This window comes from Zalophus californianus, chromosome 7 (assembly GCF_009762305.2).
Source record: "Zalophus californianus isolate mZalCal1 chromosome 7, mZalCal1.pri.v2, whole genome shotgun sequence".
NCBI lineage: Eukaryota > Metazoa > Chordata > Mammalia > Carnivora > Otariidae > Zalophus > Zalophus californianus.
In genome coordinates this window covers 105,552,492-105,577,962 of record NC_045601.1, presented here as the reverse complement: position 1 = coordinate 105,577,962, position 25,471 = coordinate 105,552,492, and the positions used below count along the sequence as shown (strand labels likewise).

The 25,471-nt window shown below is 32.6% G+C and overlaps 2 protein-coding genes across 10 annotated transcripts in view; one reads left to right on the top strand and one right to left on the bottom strand.

Moving 5' to 3' along the window:
* SUPT3H (SPT3 homolog, SAGA and STAGA complex component) overlaps positions 1-25,471 on the bottom strand; it is a 556,588-nt gene that overhangs the window by 498,697 nt on the left and 32,420 nt on the right. The window lies entirely within an intron of this gene.
* RUNX2 (RUNX family transcription factor 2) overlaps positions 5,314-25,471 on the top strand; it is a 238,392-nt gene continuing 218,234 nt past the window's right edge. For 7 of the 9 annotated variants that reach the window (XM_027601302.1, XM_027601303.1, XM_027601300.1 and 4 more), the window contains exons 1-2: positions 5,319-5,451; positions 5,652-5,775. In XM_027601302.1, coding sequence (XP_027457103.1) covers positions 5,718-5,775 — 58 coding nt within the window. In that variant the 5' untranslated portion in view covers positions 5,319-5,451; positions 5,652-5,717. Of the gene's footprint in view, positions 5,452-5,651; positions 5,776-10,863; positions 10,898-25,471 lie in introns of those variants that run through there. The other 2 variants (XM_027601296.2, XM_027601298.2) reach the window with 2 other exon arrangements.

Genomic DNA, 25,471 nt, shown 5'->3' with positions numbered 1-25,471 from the left:
GTTTAAATGATGAGATGACAAATACCATGCCCGGTATGAAACAGAGACAATTTCATACACTGGAATACTAAGAGGAGATCTTTCATAAGTAACATTAACTTGACAGTCTCTTCTATTATCTCTATGATAAAATTTCTATACATTATCAATTCAAAACCTCTATTACGTTCCCTTATTTAAATCTTGCAAAACCTCCCTTATAAAACATCAAAATTCATCTAAATTACTAAGGTCCTAAATCCATCAAAATTGTTAAAGTCTGACAGCTCAGAGCAGAGAAGATTAAGATTTATAAACGGAAACCTTAAGTATATTGAAGCCAGACTTTTTAAGAAGATATCCTAATATCTTTATCAACCACATTATAAAAGCAGTTTACATTTTTGCTTTAAACTAACCTCCCTACAGTATAGCATATGGACTGGTCAGGTAAGCTATCTATAGGTAGGTTAACAAACATAAAAAGAAACAGCAAGAAAAAACAACTACTTTGAAAAGAAATATTCCTCAGTGGACAAGTCCCAACCTAAGCCCCAATTCAAACCTGGCAATAAAAAACAACTTAAAACAAAATGTAAAGAAATACACCTGGTGAGGTAAAAAGTTTAAATAATCATGACAAATATATCTCATAATTAACTTATTTTTCCTACTAGATCATAATGTCCTTTAACCCTTTTTAATACTGCAATAACTCAACTGAAAAAGAAAGCGGGTGTCCTTTTGTGCCTTTTTCAGGGAAGTTAATACTCAAAAGGTTCTCATTATAAGACAGTTTCACCTACAACCAAGTCTCACTGCACAAAGGCCAAGTTACCACAGGGCTCCAATGTATTATATGATGTCCCACGGTTTCATTTACTATATTCTCCAAGTACAAAGGTTCCAAAGAGATTAGTTTCACTTTTCCCTAGATATATTTAGAACATTAACTAGTATAGTTGGGATATTATTTTTCTTTGGTTTTGTCAGTAGCATGTTTGATATAAATTTTATTAAGTGGTAGTATATGTAACATTGCATTGTGGGTAGTAGTTTCCTGCTTTAGCCTAGCCACATCCTCAGCTGTCATACGAGCATATTTCCCATATTTTCTGCAAGTTCTCACCTTTTTTTCTTCTTAGAAAAATGACAGCATTAGAAGATGAATTGTTCTAATAATTATAAGAAATATGAATTATTTATACAACTACATTAAATGTAGTATGGATCACACTGTACTTCAAAGAACAAGGGGGGGGAAACGGAATACTCATAATTAAAGTGTTAAAGTCATGTGAAACAATGTGTCACAAGTAAATTAACACAGAGGAAGGAATTAAAAACTATTAAAAGAAAGAAAATCTCTAATCAGAAGCCAATATCATCCAACAAATGAGGTGTACTATATCAGGATAGAATAATGATCTGCCTTGAATGCTAGAGGCTTCAAAGCCACCAGGTCTTCATTAGTGAAGATTAATGTTAGCATCCCCTACTAGAACCTTAAGAATCTACTTTGAGACTTTATAGAAATGTAAAAACAGAGAAAGAGAAACCAAAAAAAAAAAAAAAAAGCCTGGAGGAGCAAGGAAGGAAAGAAAGGGGAAAGAAGCGGGGGTGGGGGGGGGAGTTTAGTATTTTCTGTTTTGGCATCCAATTTCCACATAATTTCACATTTAGACAGATAGCTGCTAATACTAACCAAATGAAGTTGTTCAAACAATTATGGACATGGTGCTGCTTTGGGTTTTTACATAATTTAATTAAAACAAACTGAGGAGAAAAAAAAACAGAAAAAATACTCTTATTACAAAAAGTACCACAAAATAACACCCTGTACAAACACACAAAACCATACACGTGCATGCAGTTGTATACACGAACACATACCCCATTAAAATGAGGAAGTGAAATTAATCTCTCATAAGCATAATTTAAAACATTAGTAAAATTATACATACCTTACTAATACAAAAATTTTTCAAATTATCAACATAAGGCCCAATAAATGTTATGTAAAGTTAAACAGCTATACATCAGATCCAAAAAAAACTGTCAAAAAAAAAATGATCACAAACCAAGCTGAAACAAGAGATTAAGAAAGTTCCTTACTAAAACCACACAATCAGTGAGAACATTTTAAGCCAAATCAGGATTTCTACAATTTACAAAATTCCTACATCAAACCATTTGCTCCTATTGTTTTCAATTAAAAGAAAAATAGAAGAGTAGCAAATAGAAGTTTAAAACAATCCCTCCCCCCAAAACACCGCACACACATAGAAATGAGCACAAGATTGATACTAATAAAACTAATGTATTCAAATAGGATAATTAGTTCAGAAAATAAAAAATAATTAAAAAGTAACAATGAGGGTATACGTAGCATTTAAAACAATTTTACAGTATATAATATAAAAAGTTCAACTTATGTTGACAAATTTATTAAATACAAGGTAATGGGGAAGCAAGATAACTGCTTTACTTTCTGAAACTGAGATTTCAAGTTCAAAGCTATATTTCATTTCCATGGCATTAACGTACATAATTTATACAGCCAACTTAAACTTGTTACTTACTTCAACATAGCAAATACTAACATATCCCCAAAAAGGAGGGAGTTTTGAGGATCTATAGTTTCCATTTCTAATTTTAAGCATGGTATAAATCCATAATCAAGAGCTTTACTTGCAGTAACTTATCTGAGTCAGTCTCTTCATCACATGTAGTATTATTTCTAATGAAACAAACTGTCAGTTATCAAATCTATACCAGTTATCCCTGTTGTTTTAAAATTTTTACCACAAAGTAATATTTGCTCTAAAGAGGATATATTTTAAATTTAGGGGAAAAATGTGTGGATAATAAGTATACCAACTTTAAAGCACATGACTTCCCTTTCCCCTGCCAGAATTTGATGGACCTCACAGGGAAAGAAAGGGCATAATCAACAATATCTATTGAACTCTTATGTAATAAGAGTAATCATCCTGACCAAAAAATTATGTACAGGACTGTTACCTGCAAAAAGAGAACAAGCAGTTAAAAGACACACAGATGTTAAAAATTATTCAAATACGTATAAGTCAATTTGGAGGGCCAAAGTACGCTTAATAAAAAAAAAAAATTTAAGGGGCAAATTTTTAGCAAAAAGCTGGGGTTGTAAGATGTCAAAGAATCCTTCTGCAGAAACTAAAAGTTTGTTCTAAAAGAAGAAAAGCATTTACTTACCACACACACTACAACAACTACCTAAATTTTTTCAATTACCTGATTCTGCTATTGTACGTGCATGTGGCACTATGTCTGGAAATTCCACAAATTATATAGACAAATCCCTCCTTTAATTTACTCTGGAAATTAATTCAAAATATAGATCACACTGGTACACCTTATTTATGACAGAGAATAACTGAATAGCTTACACATTAAATGAAAGTTTTTACTTTCCAATGTAAAAGCTGTTTACACACACCATGAGGCATAATAAATCTATATTTAAAATAAAACACTAAAATGTATTTTTGGTTTTCTATCACTAAGAGTTTATTATGAAAAAGTTCTGAGTGTTTGAATAATAAAGGATTGAAACCATTCTCATGCCTTCCCAGTATATTTTGGGCACATGAAGTTTTTGTAAAGACACTTATGAACGTGTTTGTACATTTATCTTTATCTAATAAAAACCAAAAGCAGATAATGAACTCTGCTAGGAAGATCAGAAGCAGGAATACTTTGGCTGTGACACCGTTCTTATTGTTTTCCAGCCCCAAACCCGTTATACACCCCAAATAATATTTTGTAATTCACTGTCTCCACCCACCCTCCCAGTGATTTACTTCACGCCACTCCTAGTTACTATCACACTAGGAAGAAGTCTAACATGCAAATTCAGAGTGGCGTGGATAAATGGCAAAAAAAATGCCTAGAAAATTGGTCTGTTCAGCTTTATAATTTTTGTTGAAAAATACCCCATTGCTCCCAACTGATGAAAACAGGAAGCTCTATTCATAAATATGAAATTCTCTGCCTATGATATATAATCATCCTAATAAGAAAATGAGTTCTATACATACATGTCCAAAGGGGCAAAAAAGGAGATAGTTTCCCAAAGATGTTTCCAATTTTCTTCTGAATCAGAATTAGCAAATCGAGACGACTAACATACTCTGTCTGTGTGCATTATTCCTTACTACACACAGCATTTTGTAATTTATTTCAAAGCTTCCATTATAAACAAAAAATACAGCTTCTGTTAACCCACTCCATTCTGAGCTTATAAAGTCAGTAACACCGAACAATCTAAGTTACAACATAAGAATTTTACTTTACAGATGTATGAGATTTGCTATCAAAGGCTGTTAAAGTTAATATTCAAATAAATGATTTAAAGAATTATATAAAATGAATACATTCCCTTGAAAAATAAAAATTACAAGCATTAAAAAAAACTAAGATTCATCAATAAAGTATGTCAAAATTCTTGCCATTCGCTTTTATAAGATCCTCAAATGGTCATGAGGCAAACGTATGCATAATACAAAAGATACTAATTACATTAAATCTTTATTGTAGGAGCCGGAATCTAATATTGATCATACATTAACTAGACAGACATGATTTAGTATTTGTAAAGGAATCTCCAGACTAACACTTTCATGACAGCCAATTACAGTCAAGCCCAGCAAGCAGTTTGCAACCAGACCTTAAGAACGGTAAACTTTTTTTACAATGAGTTACAGATTCACAAGTTTAAGAAGACAAGAAAAAGAAAAACAGAAGGACTCCAATCACCCAGCAAATATGAAGCAGACCCCAGAATGTGATACAATCCAAAGATGTAAATTATTGTAAATCATCACTGTTGTTCAGAATTTCACACAGCCTCTTGAGCCAATTTTGTTCTTTTCCACAGACACAATAATGAACTAAATAAAAGGAGGCAAAAAAAAAAAAAAAAGTGGGAGTCAGGGAATAGAAAGGAAAACCTTAACTGCAGAGTTCTGCTCTACAAATGCTTAACCTTACAGGAGTTTGGGCTCCTTCAGCATTTGTATTCTATCCAAATCCTCATGAGTCACAAAAATTAAAAAGCTATATCCTTCTGGATGCCAGGAAGGGCCTTACCACAAGCCTTTTGTCAGAGAGAGAGAGAGAGAGAGAGACAGTGAAAGAGAGAGAGCAAGAGCAAGGGGGGAAAAGCCACAGTGGTAGGCAGTCCCACTTTACTTTGAGTACTGTGAGGTCACAAACCACATGATTCTGTCTCTCCAGTAATAGTGCTTGCAAAAAAAAGGAGTTTTAAAGCTTTTGCTTTTTTGGATTGTGTGAATGCTTCATTCGCCTCACAAACAACCACAGAACCACAAGTGCGGTGCAAACTTTCTCCAGGAGGACAGCAAGAAGTCTCTGGTTTTTAAATGGTTAATCTCCGCAGGTCACTACCAGCCACCGAGACCAACAGAGTCAGTGAGTGCTCTCTAACCACAGTCTATGCAGTAATAGTAGGTCCTTCAAATATTTGCTCATTCTCTTTTTGTTTTGTTTCCTTGCTTTTCACATGTTACCAGCTACATAATTTCTTGACAGAAAAAAATAAATATAAAGTCTATGTACTCCAGGCATACTGTAAAACTAAAACAAGGTTTGGGTATGGTTTGTATTTTCAGTTTAAGGCTGCAAGCAGAATTTACAACAGAGGGTACAAGTTCTATCTGAAAAAAAAAGGAGGGACTATGGCATCAAACAGCCTCTTCAGCACAGTGGCACCATGTCAGCAAAACTTCTTCTGGGGTAAGTGTTATCATATTTTAAAAATCCTATAAGAGATGAACCTGTTAAACAAAAAGGTATGTTTCTTGGATAAACTGCTAGCTTTTCCGGGTAATGCTGTAGTATACTAAATATGATGATGATAATGCTATTTTGTTGCACTAAAAACTGAAAAATGAAATTGCTGTACATATTTGCATTTGGCATCTGTAACTTATCTACTTCTCGGAGTAATGACTTGAAATAGAAAAAATTACATTATCTCACATTAGTCAAAATGTTTTCTAGAGCTGTAGAAATGAGGTAGTTAAAAACAGTAAAAGAAAATTTAATATTCTCATTAACCCTCACTGCAATAAAATGAGACACTAAATTAATCAAAGTATTACGAAGTATCCACCCTGGCAGCTCCCAATATTTGAGCAAACTTCAAAAAGGAAGCAATTTTACAAAATAACAGACCACAGAATTATCTCGACATTATGCTCTACCATTATGCTCTACTGCAGAAATAAACCTACAGTACAGTTAACATTTTACCCAGCTCAACTAAAAGAAATCTATTTGTAAGTTTAAACTGCATCATAAGATAAGTACACAGGCTTGTTTCTAAACAACTTTATATAATTGAAGTATATATTCATATGTAAAATTATAAGCATGTAGGAGCCATTTTTAAAAGATCTTTATAGTTACCCAGGACATCCAGGATATTATAAAGTTCACAGAAGTCTTTAAAAACTTATACGCAATTATATTTTTCTACGTAATTTTAATTTTACATGTACGCACTATTATCCATATGGAAAACTTTTTATAAACACACGGCAAACACTGACATGTCTAGGATTCTTTTAATCATATTCTTGGACCTACCAAAACGAATACCGTTTAGTCTCATGAAAAATAAAACTCCGTAAGGATACCCTGCATGATTTTAAAAAGCCATACCTATTAAATCATGCTGAACTTTGAAAGAAAACAGGCATAATATAGTCCCTTAATATTCAATTTCAAATTAGTGTTGATATACAAAAGTAAACTACTTCAATATTCATCAGCTGACACAATATCATAGTAAAATATCTAAACACTTACAAGATTTTCTTTATGATGTCCAACATGTCCCAACTACAAGGCAAGTTTATAAAATTTTCCTTTATCCTTTAAAATAAATCCTTTTGCTGAGTATACCTGTATTAACTTTGCTTTATAACTTACAACTAACGATTGGAGTTTCCTTTACTCCTCCTACTTCACACATTTTAACTGGCTACCAGAGGATCAATCTTAGTTTAGGTCAAAGAGAAATAATTAAACCTGAAGGAGAAAAAAGGTTTCTCTTAAAAAGGTAAGGAAATGCAGTTTGTATTTTATCAAAAAAATGTAAAATTGCTGTAGTGACTCCCTCCATAGTTGGAAGTGGGCCCCCTTAGTTACAACACACATGATATAATAATCACAGATTATTTTTTTGAAATGTAATGGTAGGTAATAAACATTACTCTAAAATTTTCTGCATTAAAGAAGCTGAACATATATACAACTAGGCTGCATTAGAGCCCTTATTACAATTACAGCTTACACATGGTAATTTGGCAGTTCCTACATAAGAGATAAGGGAAAAAAATGGTTAAAACTATTGTTATATGAAGGAATAACTTGAAACAGGCATCTCAAGCAGTTAACTTATTCTCTCACAATATTACTGTTTGAAAAGCAATATATTTTTCTAACCAGATGAAGAATAACACAAATTTCAAAGACAGATCAGCATTAGAAGCAAAGACATTAATACAATGTCTTGTAATATAAAATATATGTTAAAATGCTCTTTGTCCTGTCTTATGAGGGGTCTTATATTTCTGTGACAACCTTAATAACTATTTCTACAGTAAAATTTCTAAAACCTGACCAAGTTTCTAAACAAGGCATAATAGTGAGCTAAAAGAGATAAAGATCATCTATCACATGTCATCTATTTTTAGACATCCTAACTAATTCTTCCTCTCCTAAAAACTGGGATTTAGTCTCTCCCACCCCCAAATAGTACTTTAGCACCTGGAGGACAATTTAAGATGAACCCACTACACCAAACTAATTATAGGTACGTAGTGAACATTATGTATAGGTTGTCATCACCCTGCAAACGTTTCCCCAGCCCATAATCTACCTGAAGTCTAAAACCTCACTTCAGGCCTTAAATTCTCATAAACGATTATCAAAACAACCTAATGAAAAATCAAAGGTATGTGCACCAACACTGTAAAATAATTTTTTTGAAGTTTAGGTTTATCCTAGATGAAGGACAAAACACACACTGACCAATTGGCTCACCTCAATATGAGTGAAAAGTGTGTGTGTGAGAGAGAGAGACAAAGAGACAGAGACAGAAAGATTTTCAGTGTCTCTGCTCTCTCAGCAAACCATTTACCTTGAATTAAACAAGAATTTTTCAATCTGCATTATTCAAAATCTACCCATTGTTTATGATAAATAAAGTTTGTTGAAAATGACAGATCTGACTCACGGAGTATCTTACAATTAAGAACTTAATTATGACAATATATCAAGCTGATTAAATTTCTAAATAAAGCCTTTGTAACTGACCATAGTAACTGAACATGATGTGTAAACACTGATTTCCAAAATAATAGCTGCGATCCATATCAGTAACTTTATAATTTCAAGATCTAATAATGTTGAGGTGTTATAACTTGCTTCTAACACCTAACTTCCAAAATCCAGGGAGATGATTTAAAAAGTCAAGAATATAAACAGAAGGACACTCCAACATATATTAAAAGTTAAAAATGTCAATGTAATTCCCAAAGACTCACAATATAAATTATTTTAAATTCTAATAAGTAATCCTAATTTTACATGAATAACTGTTAAGGATTTCACTTTTAAATTTTAAAAATATTTTAAAATGCAAAAGATTTAAAAGAAATCACAGAAAAATATTTTCTTAGTCTGTATGAACTTCCCAATAGTCTCCAAGTCACAAGGAAGGCATGAAATATACATGATAACATTATGGTACATTTTAGTTATTTTAAAAGAACAAAAAATTAATCTATTCAATTACACCCTTCAAACTAATCACTGATAGTTTGACTTGTTTAAATCAGTCATGCTAAAGTTAACTTCAGTAAGATAGAAATGTTCCAGTTTGTTAAAAGAACACTGAAATATTTGATGGTTAAATAAACTGCAGAGGGAGGAAAAAACTAACTCATTGAAGGCACTAAGATTTTATCAAACACACAGAATTAATCTTTATTGAATAGAACCATTCACAAATCAAAACTCACTGTACTTCAATACTTTCAAGCAGCGCTAATCAATTACAAACCTTTTCTAGTGCTTCAAAACTCATGTGCTTTCAATTTTATACACTGGTGGTCTTCAAGTACTGTATTGGGGCTGAGTTAAGACATTCTGTATCACAACTTTTTTTTCAACAAATATCCATCTAGAGGGATTTTTTTTCCTCTCTAGAGCTGCTCACATGAAAACTGTGGTAATATTTTTATACTGTACTTCTTTGTTGAAGCTGAAGGTTAGGGGTTACCTAAATACCTCAACTGTATATACAAAAAAGGGAAAAGGTAAGTATTCATATAAAAAAATCCAATGGGACTGGATTATTTATTTTTGCATTTCCTATGATTAATGATGCACCCGTACCTACTTGAAAACTGATGGCAAAACAGGGTAACATCTCAAATTCCTGTCCAAAGCACACAAATATCAACCTTCCATGCTGTTCTAACCCTTGTTCCAAGAGACTAAAATGTGACAACCCTAAGTCAATAGTGAAGTCATGCAAAAGCTCCTCAAAAGCATTAAGATCGCAACTGCTATTACCTAACAAGACTTTAACACAGAGGGTACACTGGAACAGCCTACTTCTACAGTGTCTCTTTAAAAACATCACACATATGGTCAAATAGACAAATACTTTCAATATGAAAAAATCCTTCCTGCAAATAATAAAATTGTAAATGTGACAAAGCATGACTGTTTTTTCTAGTCATTTACTATTCAAGACTTATTAGAGGGGTGCTAGTAAAACCAATGCTAATTTAGGCAGAGACATCCCAATAGGTTATCTGAATGCATTATTTTTTCTCTTATGCCAATGAATTCCACTGAAAAAAACTACCCCCCCCAAAAAAATCTATCCCTGAACTCAAATAATAAGGGTAACAATAAACCTCAATAATCAGTATTTTCTAAAGAGCAAAATATTCTAAGCTGTCTCAAGTATAAGGAAATTCCTCATGAAATCTAAAATGTTTACTGTATTAAAACAAATATTTAGAAAAGGAAGTCTCACACAATGAAAATATACACCTTAATACAATATACTGCCATTTCAAAGATTATGAGTTCAGTGGATATGTGTTTTGATTAATGTGTTACAATTCAAAAAAATAATGGGGAAATTCTATACCTTATTTCAAAGGGAGTTTCCTTATAATTGTCACCACAGTTGACCACAAGCTTTTGTCCATTCAACAGCAAACATAAAACAGGCTATACATTCCCACATAACTTTAAAAGATCCGTATAAAAACTGACATTAAATTTTCTTTTATTACAATGTATGTAATATCTTAATCTTATGTTGACTTCTTAGGAATTTTCTCCCCTTTATACTATTTTTTAAGAACTTCAGTCAAGGCTTGGAACAGTATTAGATGGATGTAATTAACACCGTATCAAACATTTCAGGTGCTTGTTGTTATTATTGAACAGGATGTTAACTTTAAAACATTTTTTTCATAAATATGCTTTGACTAGAAAATAAAAACCCCATTATTTACCAGGATATATAAAACAATTCCCAAATAAAATTAGGTGTAGAAATAAGAGTCCTTTAAAGACCAATTGCTATATAAGCATTTAATATTGCAGTGAAAAAAATTCATTTATTAATACATCTCCTATAAGTACCCTTTATTCTTGTTAATATTCATAAATCAAACATCAAATATATATTCTAGGACCAAAAATCATATCATATGTGATTTGGGTTCTATTAAAAAGAGGATAAGTGTTGGTTCATCTTGATTAAGTGCTTTTCATTTTTTAAATCAGGTGTCCACAAGGAATTCTGCACCATATAGACATAGTAAGTGAATGCAACTTTTAATAGTATTTAAGGTATTTTAAAATTATTATATTGATGACAGAAAATTTGCCAAATTAACATTATTCTCAGACATGTATTTAAGATTATTGTAGCAATTAGCTTAAACGCTGTTATCTGCAATATTTCTATTGCCATCCCTTAAAACATGAGTTAACAGTAGAGAAGTGACATTCTTAACAAGGTACAGCTAAATATCCTGTGCAAGGCAAGTAATTTTTACCACAAAATCAAATAAATGAAATTTTTTACTTTTCATTTAAACTGGCTTTTTATTTTTTTACATCTATAGTAGCTACTAAAATCATTATGCCATCAACTACAATTACATAAATGACTAAGTTTAAAACTCAAAAATTTATGCATTTAGAGGTTCCTCTAAAATTTAAATGAACCATGAGTGTGCCAAACCATTGTTTACATATTCCTTATAGGCAGATGTCTTACAATTAAATCCATTTTGTGGTTTAGTATAAGCAAAAAATAATAGTAATAATAATAAAGGAAAAATGCTAGCCAAATCACAATTAACGATCATCAGTAAGGTTTTAAGAACCTATATACGCACAGTCTCTTTGGAAAAATGAGAATAATGATGTTGTGGTATTCCACAGAACTTTGTATGAACATGGACATATTTTTATACAGAAACAAAATACATAAATACAACTTATATCTCTTTCAACTATTAGCCCGCTCAAAATTTTAATACATAGTCTATGCATTTGCATGTGCATACAAATGCATATACATAAGTGACTACGGAACTTAAGATAAAGATTGTAAACAAAGAAAAAAACAATTGTAAATTATTTAACTGAGGTATCCTTTATAGTTCTTTTGTGAGAGATAACCAATTCCTTTTTGCATGTATACTAACAAAGAAATGTCAAACTGTAAAACCATTAACAGACATCAAGTAGACATCCCAATCTATTGGGAAATTCAAGATAAAGATAATCAAAAACTATGCTTGCAAGACCTAAGGACATTATTTACCAGTTATAAACTTAAAATAATTAAACACTGATTATCAGTTAAACAAATTATTAGTTCACAAAAGTAAATATGAATGTAATCTGTTAACAGATACCTATTTATAGACATTCTCTCAAAGAACAAGTCTGGCTTGGAGGTAAACAGGTGTATTTTCTCTATGTTTACTCATTAAAAATATAACCTGGATAATAATTTAAATTAGGCATTGTGATTTTTAATTTACTTACTTTGTTTTAGCAGTGATCATTATAATTAATTCTACTTTTAAACTTCTCTACTGAACTTCTCAATTTAAACTTCAAATTCCCAGGATAATCTTTAAGTGAAAAGGTATCATTTCTATCAAATGATTAAAAATTATTTAAGTGAATCTAAGCAAAGTGAATTAACTGTGAAGCTGAAAAGATAATAAAGTGCTATGTTTTACAATTAATATTTTAATCCATTGGTTTTACTGTATTGGTGTAACTTGATCCTAGAAAATAGACATATATATCTACATACATAGATACAGGGCGCAGATTCCCTTTAATCAATAATTTTATAAGATATTTTTGTAAATATAGCTCAAAGATAACCTATTTAAGAAAAGTGAATCTCAATTTCATAAAATTCTACCACATTAGAGAAATCTGCAACATTAGACATATTATATTACTATATTATATATAGCAGAGAAAAACTTCAATAACCTACATTATTATCGATCAGTATGTTTTCCATAACATGCATAACTGTAAAAGTATATAAGCATTTCATACTAAGGACTTTATCTCTCAATTTGAAATATTAGGACAATATAAGAAAATAGCTGAGAAAACTTCCTCGAAGACAATAACATACTAACATTAGGCAAGATAACTGGTTATAAAAGATAATCTAGTAAGATTAATTTTTATTAACCTCTCATGAAATCTGTAAAGCTTTTAAAGTAATTCAGCTTTTGACAAAATGCAGAAAAAACTGCTACCACTCCTTCAAATGGTTCAATACAAAAATGAAAATATTTAAGAAGATAATCCATAAAGCAGACAGTACTCAGGAAAACAAGGTAGTACAGTACCTTTCTAAAACAATATAAACATAAAAGTTAATGTAATCCAAACTTTTGATCATTAATTCAACCTCCTCTCCATAAGAGAAACTTTTTTCTCATATTATTAAAACTTGAGTGTTCACACAGAATTCTTTACATTCCCCAAGTTGTTAAAACTAAACACATACAGTATGTTCTTGCTCTCCCTCTCTCCACACCCCCATTCCTCCCTCCCTGTCTCTTTCAGTCCCTTTATCTTAGAAGGAAAACTTGTAACATTTTCAAAACATTTTACCACTAGTATCCACCTTGTTTTAAAAATGTCATTATTTAAGCTAGATAGTGACAACTGGTATTGTCAGAACACCATTCTTGATTTAGTAATAAAAATTTAACAATGCATTTCCTTTATAATATGCATAAGCATATTGCAGAATATTTTAGTGCACCAATAGGAACACAGAAATAGAGAGATTTTTTTTTAATTACCATTCACAGGATCCAGAAAAAAAACTGAGCCATATGCAGATTAGGCTTATTTTTATTTTCATAAATATTCTTATTTTCAAAAATATATCAGAATATATCAAGAAACAAATAACTTTTTTTTATAAGAGTGAAATATTTGGCTTAAATTGCCAAATTATTTAATTACTAAATGGTTAAACCACTCTATATTTGTACATTTATATATGTAAAAAAATTTTACTAAGGCATGTTCAAACCATCTTCTTGGCTATGAAATATCATCACGTGCTCCAACAAATAATGTAACAAAATATTTTTCATAAGGTATTTATTTACATAGTAATTATATATTATATGTACAAAATGATAAGAAGAGATTTTCTATAATGAAACTACATTAATATATGTAACTCAAATTTGCCACCTTGATTTAAACCTTAATCAGCCAAATACATGATCAATTCATTGCGTTTCCATTATCCAAAAAAAATCCAATACCCTCAAAGCTGTTTTAAAGGAAACTTTAAGAAAAATCATCATATTACTATTATAAGCTGACAGATATTTTTTTTAAAGTAGCTGTGAAAATAATGTGATCTGAAAACTTACATATAAACCTAAATACACTTACATACTCAAACATATTAAATGAACAAGAACGAACACACGGATGAAATAAAACTCCACCTAGCAACAGTACCAAACTAAAAAGCCAACCCTAATCACAACAGAAATACATGTTTTAAATACATGCTTAAGTTAAATGCTTTTAAATACATGCTCGTCTTTTGAACTGCTCAAATGAACAGATAACATCCCAGTGACTACAGAATTTTCTTCTAAACTGGCAAAACCAAAAAAAATAAAATAAAATAAAAAAAAGTCTAATTCTTAATTTTGCAATTATAATGTGTGACACTTTCTTTAATCATAAGAGTACCATTTATTCTAACTGGCTGGAAAGGCTTGCCCATTGCATTTTTCCTGTACGTACCTCTTCCTTATCAATTATGGTGTATCTTCAGCATTCGAAGAAAAAAAAAGTCTTCAAAACTTTAACTGAGTTTAAAACACATCGATAAATCAATATACACAGGGCTACTTTAAAAATATTCATTTCTAGAAGGTCAGAAAATCTTACTTTTTTTAAGCTGATGCATCTACACATAGAAAGCAACTTTTAGTAAGTTCTTTTGCTACGCCATAATGATCTGCTCCAGGAACTCAAGGGTACCTAAAACAACGGACTACCTGTTCTAGCCATGCTTAGGAATGTGTCCAAATCATTTTTATTGATTTAACCTTTATAGGAATGCTACATATCCTCAGAGCAAAACATTTTGAACGTATTTATAATATGACACACTTCTGAGAAACCATGAAAAAGAAAGCTAAAAACAAATCTAGATACTCCTCCACCCTTGGTTGTTACGGGTTTATGTTTTTTTTTTTTAAACAGTATCAACAGACCTAAATATTAAATAATTCTATGTAGGAAAACTTACTTTGGCACCACTGTTAAGTAGAAATAAAAATTTATTTTGGAAAAAAAAACGTGCATTTAAATAAATTCTAACTTTAAGAAATAAAATGCCTGACTTGACAATGATGTCACATCTACAAATTTCAGCGGACCCTAAATACTCATTTTCATATTCTAGTTACACATTAATCATGGAACCTACAAACATATCAGACTTAAAGAATTCCGTCCTTATTGAATAAACTAAGTTGTACTCTAGTTTACATTGTGAGAGTTTACAGAGAAAGTTCTGTTACCTATCTCTCCAGCTTTCTACACATGGTACTTTATTAATGGCTTCAGCAGCTAATGCCTGCATTAGTTATGTTTGCCAAATAATAATTCACAATATTATGCTTCCTCATATTATGGTTCATCATTCGTTAACTTGAACCTCACCTCTAAAGAAGTTATACTTTCACTGCAAACTGTTCTCTTAAAAAGGCAAACAACTTTTGAGCATTTCCAGATGTAGCACTCAAAAAAAAAAAAGAAAAATCATAGGCAAATTCTCAAAGAATTCTAAAATTATTAATAAAAATGTAGTAAAACTCGAGTCACTACTTATTACTTCAATGATATCCGTAAGTTTAAGAGCTGAATGTACTATATATCAAATGAAGAAGCTTATGATAGATTTCAGGTAGCTGCCAAGAGATAAAACAACCAAGCACATTTCAGAGTGAGACAAGATTCTACTGAACTGAAATTTCTGAAGCTGACAATTACTGAACATGCAAGAATAGAATGATAATGTTATCTTTTTCAAATAGCTAACTTTTCTTCTGGGTAACATAAATTTGGGTTTGGCTACATTATTTTCATTTTGTCATTAATTTTTTATAAAACATCCAAGCATGCATGTGATTATGCTAAACCAAAATTAAAATAATTTATATGCAGCCTACTCTCTGGAGCAGGGCTGGGACTAGAGTGAGGCCAAGCAGGCGTCTAAGGCACAACACTTAAGGAGGTACTCACTTGTGTACAACCCTGAAAATGAGCGCCTCCTTAAATGTTGTACCCTAGACACTTTGCTTGCCTCACCTTTGCAGGCCCAGGTCCTGCTCTGAAGGCACACTAGTATCAACTATTTCATGAGACATATTCTAAGAATCATAAAACACAGAAATATGGCAATATAAGAAGAAAATTAAAAATAAGAATATTTATATGTTTAACAGCCCTATCTGATTTATATTTTTCTTAAAAAAAAGAACCCACTCGAACTGAAATGTAAATAAACATTTAAAAAACAATCACATTATAATGAGAAATTTGAGTTCAGAAATGGCATAGCTGACAAATTTTCTTAAAAGGAGACTTTTATTTGCCATACATATCTTTCAAAGTAAACTCAGTGGTCTTATTTTACTTGACCATGATGTTTAAAAAAAAAAAAAGGATTGAGCAAGTATGTTCCATTAAAGGGCTTACAGGGCTACACATGACTTGCTACAGCCCAGGGACATCCATATTAGACTGATCAACAGAATCACCTGAGGAATAGGTCTTGGGGAGGAAGGGGAGATAAGAGGGGCTTGGGAATTTGTTTGCTTTTTTTTTTTTTAAACACAGCTCTACAAGTAAATTAGCCAAGTTTGGGGGCCAATAGAGAACCAACTTTTAATACACCCAGAAATAAACTAAAGACAAGATGTATATACAAAATATGTACATTTCCAAATTGTTTCTCCCCTAAACATTTGTAAAGCTATTCACAAGAAAGAAAACACTAAAATTTCAGTTTCTTTCCTTCCGTTTCTTCTAGTAGAGATGTTAGTCAATGAAGATGTGTCCAACAAGCAATACTAATAAGAAAACGAAGGTCAGAAGCATAGTTAATTCAATAAGATGAATACAGCCAAAAATATTAATATTTTTCTTTTAGGTTCAAATAGCTATTTCAAGTATATAACCAATCTATTCTAAAAACTTAATACTTCAAACTTTAAATATATTTAATTAAGCTCATTTTAATGTATTTTAAGAAAAGATACGTGCCTAACATACCTCCCAAGATTTTTAGAGTACACCTTAACTGAAGCTGTATTTTGTCTGTTAGCTTTTCTTTGTTGACTGTTTATTGTGCCAGGCACTGTGCTAAACCCTTTATACACATTATTTCCTTTAATTCTCAGAACTCCCTTATATGAAATGGGAGTTATAATTATTTGCAGATGAGGAAACTGAAAATGAGGTAATAAAACCTGCCCAAGGTCACACAGTTGAAGAGCAAAGATTCAAACCCAAGCTTTCTCACTCTCAATCACCACCATATAGTGGCATACACAACCTTCATGAAGTTACTTCCCACCCCCCAATTTCATCTATAAAGGTATCAATTCTCAGAAACATCATTAATTTAAAGTTATTAAACTGACAAAATACAAAAAGAGAGAGAATCTCTGAGACTCCAAATTCTCCCAAAGTATAGCTTTAAGTAATACTGGTCAGTGAGAACCAAAGATATTAAGAAAAAATAAAACTGAAGAGTATACCAAGGGATAAGATTTAGATAGGTTTGGTCAGAAAATGAAGGTTCCAAGGAATTAAATAATTCTTAGCCAGTCATCATAATCAATAATCTTCTTCAATGTCCACACCACACAGTACATATACTTCATGTGACATGAAAATACCATTTTAGGAGTTAAAAATTATACTGTTACATTAAACACAAGGAATTTATAATCCTCCTTATTTGTAAAATTTTTAAAACAAAAATGATTTGAGTCATGGCCTTTGTCAGTCAGATCTGGAGTCAAATCCTAGTTTCTGTAATAATCTATAACATTCCCTTTACCATGGTCTCATTGTCCTACCTAAAAAGGGTTATACACCCACACTCATGCTAAGTGAACAAGGCAGCCTTAATTCCTAAATCTTAATTTCTAATTATAATTGCTCAAATTCTTACTTAAATCTTTGATGTTCCCAAAGATCCACTGATAAAGGTAGTTTTTTGCCTACCAGAGATGATGTACATAATTCTAGGAAGTAACTCTTTGACATGTACTATTCCTCTACTATTCAATTTCATCTACAACCATTTTCTCCACTATTATTAAAAACAAAAATTCTTAGAGAAGCCACAAAAGAGTTCTAGCTCCTTTTTTTCTGGCAGAGGATAGGAATAAAGTTGTGAGATTATATTACTCAGTCTGTATGCATCCACCGAGAAAAGATGCCCCGGCTAGGAGCCACAGGTGATGATGGTAGGTAGATGAGACATGTACTCAAAGAATAAAAAACTGGGGAGAGGAGAAAGCTGTTTAAACATCTGCAAATGTCAACAAACCTCTCCAATCATTTTTAATTCGGTACATAATGTTTTAATGATCACACCAACAACTTTAATAAGGTAGAGTAAGACAGAATCATTTATTAAAATGAAATAAGTACATATGCAGGTATGAAATCCTAGATACCACATTTTAGAAAAGGAAGTATGCAAACTTGTACCCTATCTGGCAATGGACAAGAAGACACAAAAAGATCTGGTTAAAAGCTGAGAGGGGAAGATGCTTCACTGGCTTTAGCTTAAACTCCCCAAATGTTCATGCTTATTTCATCAGAAATCACTGAAAAGATGTGAGAAGAGAAAGACAAAAGGTTTTATGTGCAGCCAGAACAATCAACCAATGAAACCGAGAGAATAAATTTAAGAATGACACAGTGATTTACTAGTCATTAATTTAGTAAGAAAAAGCTGGGCCCAAATATGAAAAAACACGACTTAACTGAAGAGAGGTTACGAAGAAACCAGCCGCAGAATTTGGCAGCTGTCGCTGGGAGAAGCAAGGAACAGGAAAAGGAGATTGCAGCCTAGGAGAGGATGGTAGTGTTGCTGGTGGTTAGGAGAAAATCAGGGGAGGGTAAAGGAGGAAGAGTTTTGTCTCTGTCATTATTAAAGTTGCGCTCAGTGGAGGAAAAAAAGATCCTAATTATAAACAACACAATGTCAATTTTTTGTTTAGTTGTAGAGGGGTGAGCATGTTATCAGAGAAACTCAAAACGGTAATAATCATTACGTTTGGATAACAGTAGAATTATAAAGGACTTTTTTATACTTGCCAGTATTTTTCAACTAATATATATATGTGTATATATATATTACAATTTTAAAAATTTATTGGACAATATGTTTTAATGTTTAATCAAACCCATACAACAAATTTGGTTGGGTAATGATGTCGGTGTTTTATCCCCATGCTCAAGTTGAATAGCGCAAATTCCTACAATTAGAAACTATTTTTATGGGGGAAAATCAATTTTACAAAAATCATAGAATCTCGTAAATATGATAGACCTAGCAAGGGTTTTAGTGTTAAGCTGAAATTCCAGTTACACCATTAATTCTTGTTGTGAGAGGCCAGGTGATATATGGAAGTGCTGAATCACTATATGCTACACCTGAAACTAATATAACACTGTTAACTAAGTGGAATTAAAATAAAAAGGTGAAAAATATATAAAAAATTAAAAAATAAATCCCAGTTACATCAATTTTAAAACCTTGAGCAAGCTACTTAAGCTCCCTGTGTCTCAATTTCTTCATCTGTAAAGATATGTACCACCTACCTTGAAAATTTTCTGTGAAAACTAAGATAAACACATGTAAAGTGTCTACAACCCAATCAGGAAAAAATCACTGCAGTTACTACATACATATTGTCAACTTTCCAGTCCTGAAATCCTCTTAAGAGTCTAAATTTGACTACTCATAGTGTGGTCCACAGACCAGCAGCACCTGAAAGCTTGCACAGAAATTCAGAACCTCAGGCCCCAGCCCCACCTTCAGAATCAGAATCTGCATTTTCACAAGGTCCCCAACAAAGTTTGACACACCTTGTTCAAAACAACATTCAATTAAGGGGATGTCCGGCTTGTCCATATATGACAAGCTCCCTGAAATTGTCCACTTCATCTCTGTTCCAGAGTTCCTTCTGATGCTGAGTGAAGAGCAGCTGGTAGTTTACTCCTAATTCCGAAACACTTTTAAGAGGCTGACACAAAGTCTAATCTACTACCACTTCCAAAAGACAACTTTTCAAAACTAAAGAGAACTCCCATGTTCACTCCTCAGTCTATCCACTCTGAACAAGAAACAGGGGCCTGTGGTGCCTCTCTCTTATAAAACAATGTCTTCAATAATTTGAGACATTTTGTAAATTATTAAGCTGCACAACTGTATTAACTAGGTACCAGTCTGTTTATCCATGTTGTCAATGGTGTCTCACCACAAACTTGTCAAATGCTTTCCTGAAATTTAAAAACACTGTATTTGTCCTATGTTCTTGAGATGCAGATCTGGTAGAGCCCTGACAGAGCACAGAATTTGTGAGGCATGGTTACCACTGAGTAAAACCATCGGCCTCTGGTGCTCACCTTCTAGATGGCTCACAAATCATGCCTTTAATAACCCATTCTAGAATCTTAGCCAGCAGAGGCCTCAAGCAGACAGGACTTTCAGACTTTGATTTTCCAACTAATTCCCCTCTTTGACATTTTACACTAACTTTTTTACTCCTAAGTACTTTATAATCACAGATGCCTAGTCCTGTCTCTTTTCCATTCCATGATTACTGTACTGAATAAACAGAAGACAACTGTCTATATGAAAAACTGTCAGACCAAACAATAAATCAAATTTCCTAATTTAGAGAAATAAAAGATGGTATGAAGTAGATAAGACAAAGAAAAAAAATCTGCTGGATTCTACAGTATACTAAGAGTTTGATTATCAGAGCTCCAATTAAGTTTATCTCCTCTGAAGGGATTTCTTAGACTGCAGAACTTTCAACTTCCTCTTAGTTCTTACACAGCTGAGAAGTCCCTCATTTATTTAGCCTCCTTTCCTCTTACCTGTGTATACCAAGGACATGCCCTTACTTGCCCACTCAGGCCCTACTCCCATCTTTTCATTCGTGTCCATATGAGCACTGCCTTAGATTCCAAACTTCCAGTGGAGAGCCCACAGCTGTAGATTTGAACATCATCTAGAACAGTAACATAATCAATTAAGCTGCAATTGCTTTATGATAGGCACATCAATAATAATTAAGAGCCCACAGAAAGATAAGCTTATCACAAATTTTAAATCCATCGAAAATTAAGAACAGAGAAAAGCATATCAACTTTTTTCTGCAAGGAAGCTGTGTATGAACCAGCACTTTATTCTTAGCTAGAAAGACCTGGAGAAAAAAACACCTGAATATGAAAGGTGAACTGGCCTTAAAGACAAAAAGAGGAATATACCTAGTGGATGGAGAAAGGAAGGCCATTTAAAAAATAAAGAATATGATAAGCCAAGACTCAGGACTAGGACAGGGAGACAATAAAACAAATGGTAGTTACAGAATTTTTAAATCTCTTAAGTATAAGGGACTATTTATAAGAAGAGTGGTTTAAGAGCTGCCATCTACTATTCTTCAAAGCAGGCTTCATTCTTATGAGTTTAGGAATGTCTCCACTACACATAAGGAAATCAAAATCTAGCAAACTGATTTATGTGAACAAAAGGGCTGTATTAATATTAAAATATTCCTCATGACCACTGTCTACTTGCTCAGAGCACCTAAGTATTTAGTAGGTAGCTCTATGAAGGAAACAAAATTAAAAAGAAAAAGTATGATAGCCAGGAAATCAGAAAGTCTAAACGAAAGACTAATCCTATGAAAAATGTTCAATCCCCAAATCACTATTCCAATTCCTAAAGATGAACACGGTCTTATCTTCTCCTTGTTCTCTGGGTACCACATGAATGTGCATTTATTGAGACCTCAGTACATTATTATTCTGAGGGAAATGTGTTGCCTTATCAAACAAAAATCAAACCTTCTTTCTTGAGTGTTAAAAAAAAAATTTGATGAACAGGATTTTTTAATTTTAAGGTTAACCTTTTAATTCCTGATGTTTGATGGTTTGTTTCCTGTTTAATAAATCCTTGCCTACATGGTAAGAAGGAGGGAAAAAAAAGAAAGATTAGTTTTAGTCACAGAACATAGTCTTAATAAATTATTCCTCTGGATTTTTTCACATTTAGTTTGCTGGGTTTTCTCCAAGCTTCCCACCTCACCCCAATTCTTTCGAGTATCACCATATTAGACTTTTAAAGGACTTTCAAAGGACTGAGCTTCAAGTCAGGAGACTGAGATCCATTTGCAGAGTTATCATGTTATAAAAAGACAAAACACTTTTCTGACTTTCACTTACCAGTACTGAACTACATAATGCTCTCTAAGGCTTTTCCAAATACTATGATTCTGCCATATTTACTATATTCTGGGTAGAAGACTACTTTCAATAGTATTTCCTGGTCAGCATAAGGTCACCCAGAGCAGACTTGAAGGCATTTTTTTCCCACTGAGACTCTGTATAACCATAATTCTTCTCAGCTCAGGTCTTCAGGGAGCCACTGACAACCAACAGGAATTTGTGAACAAGAAGAAAAGTTTTTACCATCTGATGCCTGAGTATTTAACATTTCCATTCAAAATTCAATGTCTTCTTCCTGACTTTCAACTAACCATGTTTATTTCTACTGAATCCTTGACATCTATCTTTTACTTCGGGTCTTTGCATCTGCAGCCCTAGATCCATGTTTTAAGAAGGCATTTTTACAGGGCAGTGATAAGAGGCACAAAAGGTAATGAAAAAGGCAGAAAAGTGGAAGAACTTTGTTCTAGAGCCCTTTTACTCTCCTGCATGGCTTTCCTCATCTGTGAAATAAGAGAAAAACTACACACCTGCTTGCCCTGCCTCACAAGGATGTTTTGAGATTCAAAGGAGATAAAGTATGTCAAGACACTAAGAAAAATCTCAAGAACATCCAATATACATCATTACAATTTAGTACTACAAAAACAAAGTTTAAACTTCCATTCACTTGACTAAAAGAATGTGCTTGGTGCCTTTAGATGGCAACGCAAAATAGAAGCTAGCCAGGTTTTTTACCAGAGAATAAAACTTTAAAATCTTCAGCAAACCAAGTAGTTTTGAAGGCTAAACTCTGTGAAATAATATTCATTAAAAATTATCTCAAAAGTTAGTCTTTTCATTCCTCTAGCTCAGCTCACTTTTTAATGTAACCCATCAGTAAAATATACATTTGATGACAACTGTTATTTGTTTATAAATTATATATATCTGTTACCTTTCTAACATATTATTTGCCTTATAAATTATTTATGAAAGTTGAAATTATAAGGCATAAAAATATATAAATAAAAGTCTTTATATTTTTCCCTGAACTCCACTTTGGAGACCACTGCTATAAGTTAATGGTTTCAAACTCTTTTAAAGCTCTGTTCAAACTCAGTTCAAACACCAAGTTTTAAAATGCAAATCCACTCTATAAAAGAAATAAATGTAGAGCTGCTCTGATTAAAATGGGAATGAGAGAACAGGAAGCTGGAGTTCCATGATGAAACTTCTATGGCCCCAGAAAGCACAATTTGAAACTACTGATCTTGAGATCAGACTTTCCATTAGTCTCTTTAAAAAATAATAAATTAATTAAATTAATTAAATAAATAAATAAATAAATAAATAAAATGTGCTCTTACCTAAAGTGCTGTTTCCTAAGCTTGAAGTCAAAGATTTTGCAAGATTCAACTGAATACTCAATATTATATTTACTAGAGACACCGCTGACTACATAATTAAGTGGCCCAACAGCCTTTTATGAAGGAAAATTCTCACAGGCCTTATCACCAAAAAATGTTATACTCCTAACTATGCACAAACTGTGAATCTGCTTTGCTGAGACAGTATACAGTCTTATGCTTTCCTAGTTGCTAAGAAGCTTGACAGTTACGCTTTTGCCCCACCTCAGCAACCAGAGAGTACCTTTATTATATGCATCACTGTGCATTTTTACCTCCTGGATTAATTTTGTATCCCTACTCCTTTTAGGCTTCATCTTGATTTGTCTTTTGTATGCTACTATAAACACTTATGATAAACTCCTCATATCTTTTTGGAATCACCTAAGATACAAATGATAAAACTCAACACTCAAAATTGAGTGTTGGCACCATCAGTTTCCCATTCTTCCAGGACAGAAACCTTGGAATCATCTTTGGTAACTAATTCACTAATTCTATCAGTCCCTAATACCTAACAACCCAGACTTCGCATTACCACTTATACTTGGTTCCTAGTCTCCATTCCCCTGCCATTACCTGGACTGCTACAATAGGTAATCCATCTTATGTGCTGCTTATAATCAATCCTTCTTAATCAGTATCAACACATTTCATACCTTTATCTTTCCAAACACCTTTTAAAGGTTTGCCACTACCTATGGAAAAGTCTAAACTCCTTAGCCAGGCATTCAACTCTTTCCATATTCTGATATCAATCAACTGTTTTTGTCTGTATTTCCTATAATCAAGTTTCTCTCCAGATACATTAAACTATTTGCCCATATGCCTCATCTTTTCTTCTAGGTCTTTGAACATGCTGCTCCCCTTACCTGCAGTGTTCCCAACCCATCCTCCCTGCTACCCTCCCCCAAATTTCTACAGTGCCAAATATTACCTTAGCCCTGACTCAAATGGCATTATTTTCACAAGCTTTCATCCTCCAAATTGAAAATCCTCTTACCCACCTCTGTATTCCCACAGTAGTATATTTATAACTCTTTTCACATATTTGTCTTCATCATTCCCTCATATTCATCTCCTATCATTCTGTCTCAGTTTCTGTGTATGAGACCATCTCTCTACTCACACATATATGTAAATGTATAAAAATTCTAGACCAGCGAATCTGAAACTTTCTTTTTTTCTTTTGAAGCTTTTTTCTTTTTAACTGCAAAATCAATTTTTCACTTGAAATGCTATGAGAAAGCCCAATAAGTGAAATGGATTTTTAAAGGAGACTCTCCGGTTGCATGGGAGGACTGAGAAGATAGCTTGAACCTCACACCCTCTCCTGAGCAGCCCTTACACATCTTCACAAAGCACAGAGAACACTCAACTATACACCCCAGGAAGTATACTTTATTTACCTGTCTCCCGTGTAGGAAGGCAAGCAAGACCGCAAAATCAGATATTCTTGGAGTCAAAATCATAGTTCTGTCACTTATAAACTTTGTTCTCTATGCAAATCCTTAAATCTCTCTGAATCCAAATCTTCATTTGTAAAATGGAAATGGTAAAATCTATTTCCATGTGATGACCCCACAAGAAAAGGTACCTAAGAGTCATACTTCATAATGTTGCTAGCATAGATACAAAGGAATTCCCATTCCTTCTTTCCTCCCCTTTATTTCCACATCATCTAGCCAAATGCCTATATAATAGGAATTAAATAAACATTTATTGAACCAATTAATGAATGATTGGATTGAGAGGTGAACAATCATCTAAACAAAAAAATAAAAGGACAGAAAAGGGATTTGATAACAGGTACAGAAAAGAGACATGCTAAAGAAATACTACATAAAGAAAAAAGGAAAAATACTTTAAAATAACCTTTATGGCTAGAAAAGGAAAAAAGGTTGTACTTTATATATTTAAAA